The 7,781-nt window shown below is 37.1% G+C and overlaps 1 protein-coding gene across 2 annotated transcripts; it reads left to right on the top strand.

The window, feature by feature from the left end:
- Positions 1–2,907: 2,907 nt before the first annotated feature.
- On the top strand, positions 2,908–6,468 carry LOC126601572 (transcription factor SPATULA-like). Of its 2 annotated transcripts, none has more exons than XM_050268300.1 (8): positions 2,908–3,377; positions 4,149–4,244; positions 4,372–4,437; positions 4,533–4,598; positions 5,279–5,557; positions 5,637–5,706; positions 5,861–5,954; positions 6,051–6,468. In XM_050268300.1, exons 1-8 carry the CDS (start codon positions 2,997–2,999, stop codon positions 6,082–6,084), a joined length of 1,086 nt encoding a protein of 361 aa, XP_050124257.1. In that variant the 5' UTR covers positions 2,908–2,996; the 3' UTR covers positions 6,085–6,468. The 2 variants fall into 2 exon arrangements, with proteins under 2 accessions (XP_050124257.1, XP_050124256.1); XM_050268299.1 differs by having other exon boundaries at positions 5,825–5,954.
- Positions 6,469–7,781: the final 1,313 nt, after the last annotated feature.

The raw sequence follows: 7,781 nt of genomic DNA, 5'->3' as shown, positions 1-7,781 counted from the left end.
ACCCGCCGCTATTACCATTAACCAGGTGATGAAATGTACAACATGTACTCCCATTCATGCCACCAACCAGGTGATCAAAAGTACGCCCAGTACTTCATATTATACATGAGCATCACTTATGTCAATCATACACAAACATTCATGAGCATCACTCATATCAATCATACATAAACATTCATGAGCATCACTCATGTTAATCAAACATTCATAAGCATCACTCATGTCAAATAGCTTCAAAAGCTTCATTTACAAAAGCTCTAGCTTCAAAAGATTCATTTACAGAACTCCAGCTTCAAAGCTTCACTTACAAAGCTTCAGTGCAGGGTATACAAATACCGCCTCCGAACAACCGCCACTTCGGCCCATACATGGATTCAATTTGAAATCTCCAGCCAACAGATTCTATTGACTGAAGACTTTGGGGACTACATTATATACCATATATTGGGGCCTCAACTGGGCCTCATGAAAAGTACTTCGGGGACTCTAGCCCATCATTTATGTATTGAGGAGCGAGACCTTATTTTATAAAAGGGACTCCCTCACCTTCATTAGAAAGCAACGCCGCTAGCTGAGCAACCGCCTCGCTACGAGCATCGACTCTAGCCCATCATTTATGTATTAAAGAGCGAGCCCTTATTCTATAAAAGGGACTCCCTCACTTCCAACGCCACAAGCCGAGCCAACCAAGGTAACATAAGCCACGAGCCGAGCAGCCGAGCAGTATGTGCTACTTCTAGTTGAAACATCATTTCTGATTGAGCACCGCCTCATATCAAGCATCAGTTCAAGGCAACATCTAGTTACTTCGGCCCACATATGGACTGAATTTCAAGTCTCCAGCCAAAAGACTCTCTTGATTGAAGATTTGGGGGACTACTGTTTATAGCATATTTAGGGCCTCGTATTTAGACCTCGTACAAATACTTGAGGGACTTAATTGTAATTATGTGATAAAGGAAGGGGCAAATATGTAATAAGTGAAGAGTCCTTATTCTATAAAAGGACCCCTCACCCTCACAATTAGGGGAGGCCAATTCCTAAGGCTCTTCACCCTCCCAACGCTCTCACTCTCAGAGCTCTCTCTCTCCCTCACTTCTCAGAGAAATACAATACAATCAATGTGGACGTAGCCCAAACTTTGGGGTGAACCACGATATATCTTGTGTTATTTACATTACTTGCAGATTCACGGTCGGATTTACGTTATTCCAAGACCTCCGATTTTGTGCATCAACATGTTAAATCTTGCATACAGAAATAATGAATGTTTACCACGATTAAAACTTACACAAAACTCAAACCATTGAGTGAGACATACTCTTATAGAAAAACTGAAACATATATCCATATACATTTACTTTTGTGAATGACGATCCTGGGAATCCTCAAATCGTGTCCGTTCATCGTACATCGTGCGGTCAGAAATCATTTTAAATACTTTTATTTTAAATTAAATATGAATAGTAGTATCAGATGAAAATTGTTCGTACGATATACGATGAACAGATACGATTTAAGGATTCTCAGGATCCTCACAAAGTGGATTCTGAGAGGATCCTCCTAGTACTTTTATAAGTTTTTAGTTCTAATTCTGCAACTTCTAATATTGATTTGTTATTTGAAAATATGATTAATGATAGTTTAAAATGTAGTGGATTTTGCGAGTAGCTGCATATTTAGGGAGTGAACAAAAGCACTCAAGAAATTCGCAGCATTCTATTTGGGTCGAAATCCAATTTAGACTTGTCCATGTACTTGCGATCCTTTACCCTCAAAGGTCACGATAGCCTTGATGAGTGGCGATTACTCAAGAGAACACAACACTGCTGACCTGCAGTGTTCTGTCTTTCGGGTTGTACTTCCATTTTTGCCTGACATGCATTGACATTTGACAACGAGTTCTTCTTACTTTCTCTCTTTTTTAAAAGGCCTTTGGCAACTTTGTCAAATTGCAAATACATTACAACATTGGCTAGAATCCAAGGAAAATTAAATTGATAAGTTCCTAGCAATGAAAGAAAAACGGAATTATAATCAATTTGAAGTTTTTTTTTTTCGCTATGACATATTTTGTGGTGTAGAACTCAGTAACGTAAATGAAAAAGGTGATGAATAAGAATAATGAGCGAAAACTGAAATAATTATAAATTTCAAGTTTTGGCTTGATTTACAATCTCTTCAAGTGAATTATCTTTAAGTAAAAGAATTTACGGTTCAAAAATTCTTGTATACTCTGGTGTAACTTATGCGTTGAAGTGATTAACCATCAAATTTGGATCATTTAGTCCTAGACTGAGACAATCTCGATATGTAAATACACCTACCTCCCATGTTTACAGTTAAACTTACAAAAATTTGGTTCCATTTTTATGGTTTCCTACAACTGAAACGAAGAACACGCAAAGAGACTACCAATTAATTATTATAATTTATTTCATAAACTGTATACGGATTACGGAGGGAAAGAGTCAGAATACTCAGAAAGCTATGCAACAGGTTTAATTTAATTGCAGAAACAGTACTTACACTACCACTACTACGAGTACTCCGTCAGTCGGTGCCCCTCACGTGCAACAGTGAGTGCGACTTCTCTTCACTTATCTCCCTTAATTAAATTTTAGAAAGTTTTAACAAAGCACTCATGTACTGTTTATTTTAATTAAATTTTAGAAAGTTTTAACAAAGAACTTCTGTTCTATTTACTTTAATGAAAAATGATATTTTTACTTTGAAAAATCATTCTTGATACTGTTTACTTACAACATATTTTTGTTTTTTTATTAAATTTCAAAATTTTCAAATCTTTTTTATTAGTTTTTCTTAAATTTTAATTTAATTTAGTTTAATTAAGTTTAGTTTAATCTGCAGACAAACGTAAACCCGCCCACTCCGCCACGCTCCCAGACGCAACAAAGTAATATCATAAAAAATTTCAACCCCACAAAAGCTTAAATCCAAAACAACACAAAAAACACAGAGCAAAATTTGCAGCAATGGGGGACCCTTACGAATATGATCGGTATTACAAAAATGCCACTTGTTCTTCTTCTTCTTCTCAAGCTGCTCAGCCGCATTCGGCCCCCGACGACATGTCGCTTTTTCTGCAGCAGATTTTGGTGCGCTCGTCTAGTTCTTTGGCCTCCGTTGTGGCCCAGCCCGGGAAGGCCCCGCAGTTTTTGTTTTCGCCCTCGCCGTCCGTTGGTGCTCTTCTGCCTGGTAATCTCGAGCATCCGTGCCACTCTGGTTTCTTCGGGGACGAGATCACGGCCATTGATTCTTCCGCCGCGTTTGTGTCCGCCGGTAATCCCAATGTGTCGTCGTCTTCGTTGGGGGCGAGTGAGAACGAGGCCGACGAGTATGACTGTGAAAGCGAGGTACTTTGCTCTTCTGAGAGTTGGAATTTTGTAAAGTTCTGATTTTTTAATATATATTTTTAGTAAGGTGTGTTTGGTTGCTGAGAAAATGTAGGGAAAGTGCAAGAAAATAAGAGTATTTAAAATTAATGGACTTTCATTTCATGCCTTACTTGGTTAGTTGAAGTTTTTGATCCCTTAGAGTTGATACTATTTTCTTTGTGGTCCGTTTGGTTGGTAAGAAAATGAAGGAAAGGAAAAGGACGGTGTTTTGACTGAAACAGTAAGCTGTAATTAAGAAGATAAAAAAAAAAGATTTTGGATATTTTTAATTTCCCATTTTTTTCTTTTGTTAGACCATCTCCAACCTTTGGACTAAAAGCCAAATTTTTTAGCCCGGAAAATTTAGCTTTTAGCCCAGAAACATGTTTTCTGCTCCAACCTTTCTACCCTAAAATTTTAGTCCGGAATTATTAAAGAATGAAATTAGCCTAAATTTTTTTCTTAAATCAATTTTTTTTTTAAATAAATATGTAGATTATTGTAAATTAATTTTATGAACATTTTAATCTAAAAAAATTTAAATTCCGATAAACATTTCGCATTTAGTCCGGGGAAAAGCTGGGCTATTTGGCCCAGAAATAGCATTTGGCATTTAGCCTAAAATTTTAGCATGGTTGGAGAGTGTTTGGGGGGGTAATTTGGCTTTTAGCCCAGGGTTGGAGATGGTCTTAGCGTGAGTTAATGTGAATCTTTTAAGTTGAATAATATGTTGAGGAATTGTAAATTTAGGAGGGTCTTGAAGCGTTTGTGGAAGCGAAGTCAGGTGGGGGACGGAGTTCTTCAAAGAGAAGCAGAGCTGCAGAAGTTCATAATTTGTCTGAAAAGGTTGGTTTATAATCTGAAAGCCTCTTACTTGAATTAATATGCAAATTTCTGGTATCTGTTTTGTTTTTTTCCGTGACAAAATCGTGTTCTTTGGTGATTTTTGATGCCATTCCGTTTGTTTGGGCAGAGGAGGAGGAGTAGGATCAACGAGAAAATGAAGGCATTGCAAAATCTCATCCCAAATTCTAACAAGGCAAGCTAGACACACCAAGATGCTTGATTTTTGTTCTCTTGTGTGTGAGTCGTTTTGATTATTGGGTTGACTGTTCATCTTGTTAATGTGGGCAGACGGACAAAGCTTCTATGCTTGATGAAGCCATTGAGTACCTCAAGCAGCTTCAGCTTCAAGTTCAGGTATTAGCTTTCGTTCTTGCTCTTAGTTTCCGGTGAAGCTTCAAGTGCTCTTCATAGTTGTCTCGTGTCTCATGTTAATTCTAGTATCCCTTATGTTGAGTCCACACATTGCATTCCCCATTCAATGAAATGCCAAGGTAAGACCTTTGTTGCTGGTTTTATCATGAAATTGAGAAAGAGATAGGAAAACTCAAATATGATTTGCATGATTCAACCATGTGCATGCACCTAGGGGGATAAGGAGGATCCTATACTGGAGCAAAGAGCCAAAGAGAGTCAGGTTGTCGCACAACTTCTTGCTGCTCTGCTTTCCAAAATGTTTCCCTATTAATTTTGGCGAGGAATAATTGAATTTGACCCTCTACGAGATAACAATTGGTAGATGTGATTCAATGACGTGGTCAGACTAAAATCAAAGTTTTAGCAGTCTCACTCTTATGATAAGTCTGTTCTCAGATAACATTTAAGATCTTTTATTCTTCTATGGTTAGCTTTTGTCAGCCTTGAACCCGATGAGGAGCCCTAATGTTGAATGAAATAGGTCAGCTTTTAGCTTTGCAACAGTGACTGCGGTTTGTGCACTGTTTGAAGAATCTTATGGTTCTGGTTGAAACTTGCCTAGCACTGATGAAAATCAAGAACTTGGTTTTGATTGATTTACTTTGTGATTTTTACTTCAGATGTTATCAATGAGAAATGGTATGAGTCTACATTCTTTGTGCCTACCTGGAACGCTGCAACCTGTACAGCTCTCGCAAATGAGAATGGGGCTTGGTGAGGAAATTAGGCCTCTGCATTTGGACATGACAAATTTGTTCAATTTATCCAACCAATGCACCGCTGCAAACGAGTCATATGTACCAGACATGTCAAATGTAGTTAATTCAGAAACGTCGTTTGGGTTGGAACCGTCAATTAAGGCTCACTTGAGACCCTTTCAACTGCCAGCCTCATCTCAGGTAAATTATCGCTGTGTAAATAATGCATACCGAACTAAGCCAACGATATTAACCTTTTTACATTATTTTCCATATGAAGGAAATCTGCAGGGAGGACCTTTTGCAGCACCAACAAATTAATGTAAATCGTTCGGAGATGAATCTTTCAGGTGGGTCGATGATCCTACAGTTGCCCTTTCAAATAACTCGAACAGTATGCACACAGGATCCTAGTGTTGGTCTAACATGTATTTTGTTTGTTTGAAAATTTTGAATTGGGAGGCACAGCCACTGATTCACTTCCCTTTAACGCACGAGTATCAGATCTGAAGGGTACGTTTGATGCACGCATCATAGGAAGGGACAGGCAGGAAGGCGGTCTCCTGAATACTATAGAACAATACTTTCACATTGATAAGTAAGTACATTTGATCAATATGATGTTTTATCCGTTCTCCACATGGTTATGTGCACCGTACCTTCACTATGTAATTTGCATTTACTATGCGCACAGGAAGAAGGGTCTCGAACGATGCCATCAAAACTGAAAGAAGGCACAGGTGATGCATGTTAAGCTCGGCTACCCTAACACATTTTGGATTTGGTGTAGCCACAACTTGTAACAGCTTATGTAATTCTCCAAAATTTCTCAGAGCCTCAGTTGCATGCTCGAATTATGCGTATGCCTCATAGCAGACCTGTGATTCGTAAGAGTTTTCTCTTCAATGCTTTTGGCAAGGCTTTTGATACGTAATTGGTAGAAATAGTAAGGTGGGGATGAGACACATGTAAACTCTATCTATCCCTTCTTTCTATGGTTCCTTTTATTTGGAAATTATGCTCCTCGTCACATTATAAATCATCTGTCATGTCTAAGATTACACGCCCTCTGTTCATTATATATGAACTATATGAAATTCGTGTTCATAACATCAAGCTTTGTAGTGTTTTGTTTCATTGCTTTGGCATTACTTTATAATATTTGATTTCTGTAGAGATCTCAGGATCTTCGAGCTTTCTGAGTAGAGGTGTTACAAATTACCGATTTTTTTTTTTTTATCGATTGTTAAAAAATTTGCTAAAACCTGTGGATCACTGAGAAATTTCAGGTTTTAGCTTGAAATGAACAACTCTTTCCATATTTCTTATATTTTTCTTTCTTGGTCTGTTTACCAGCAAATGGGATGGAATAAACGTTGAACAAGAAAACTGGAATTTCCAACAATTGACTTGGATTTCTCCACAGGTGACTGAAAAAATTTCATACAAGTCAAGGGTCAAGAAAGTTTTAAGAACTAAGTTTCGGATGCAACACGTTAACAAGACTCGAAATCAACACGAATATAATATTATATTAACAAGTTGATAGCTTTTATTCATTTTTTATGAATAGTGTGTAAGTTATTGCATTATATTGCTATTATTTTTGTACTAACTTGCATGTTATCGACGAATGAGTTGACATGAACACGACACATATAAATAGGTATTACTACAGGCTGCCACCCAATTTGTACGTTGTGTTTTGTCTTCAACTTCGAAGGAAAGTTCAATGCTGAAGGTAGTCAAGGGTATTACTTTCACCAAGTTCATCTTCATTTTGTTTCTCCTTTTTCTGGTCTAAAGATTCAACTCAGCTGGACTATGGGAATTATTCTCAGGAGGTGGAAAAAGAAAAGGAAGAAATAAAACTATTTAAGGGCATTAAGTAGATTCTTATCTTGACTTGTTAATCTGGAGCAGATTCATTGAAACCAACCAATCTATTTATTATGTTACTAGCTAGGAAAAACAAAAAACAAACACATCTATATATATATATATATTTTTTTTTATCATTATTAAAAGCAATATTTTATACTAATTTATACTAAAGAGAGAGGGGGCTGTTTGAACCCGTAGTAGATTGAAGAAGAAGACTCTATGCACTACAGCAATCCACCACTTGCGTATTTATGTATTATACTGTTTGGGATAAACATAACAATATTTATGTCTGTCAGCGTTCCTAAGAAATGGAAGGGAAGGATGGCAGAAATCTATAGACAATAGTACTTTGTCACTAGTATTATTTAGAGAAAGGCTTGGCTATTCAAGATTGAGGAGTTCCTCCTCAATTCACTTAGTGACCGATTTATAGGTTTATGATAGGAATCGTTCATATTATAAATCACTATGTAAATATTATGTTTACAAAAAAGAATCAATTAAAACTAAGGTTGGTTTGTCAATCAATTGTAGAAAA

This window comes from Malus sylvestris, chromosome 15 (genome assembly GCF_916048215.2).
Source record: "Malus sylvestris chromosome 15, drMalSylv7.2, whole genome shotgun sequence".
In the NCBI taxonomy this organism is placed as follows: Eukaryota; Viridiplantae; Streptophyta; class Magnoliopsida; order Rosales; family Rosaceae; genus Malus; species Malus sylvestris.
This window is presented reverse-complemented; position numbering and strand designations above follow the sequence as displayed.

Bases quoted from the DNA above. Each gene is read 5' to 3' on its own strand.
- LOC126601572 (XM_050268299.1), top strand. From the start codon at position 2,997: ATGGGGGACCCTTACGAATATGATCGGTATTACAAAAATGCCACTTGT. The intron at 4,245-4,371 runs GTTGGTTTATAA...TTGTTTGGGCAG, and splicing joins TTCATAATTTGTCTGAAAAG to AGGAGGAGGAGTAGGATCAA. The intron at 5,707-5,824 runs GTGGGTCGATGA...TGGGAGGCACAG, and splicing joins TTCGGAGATGAATCTTTCAG to CCACTGATTCACTTCCCTTT.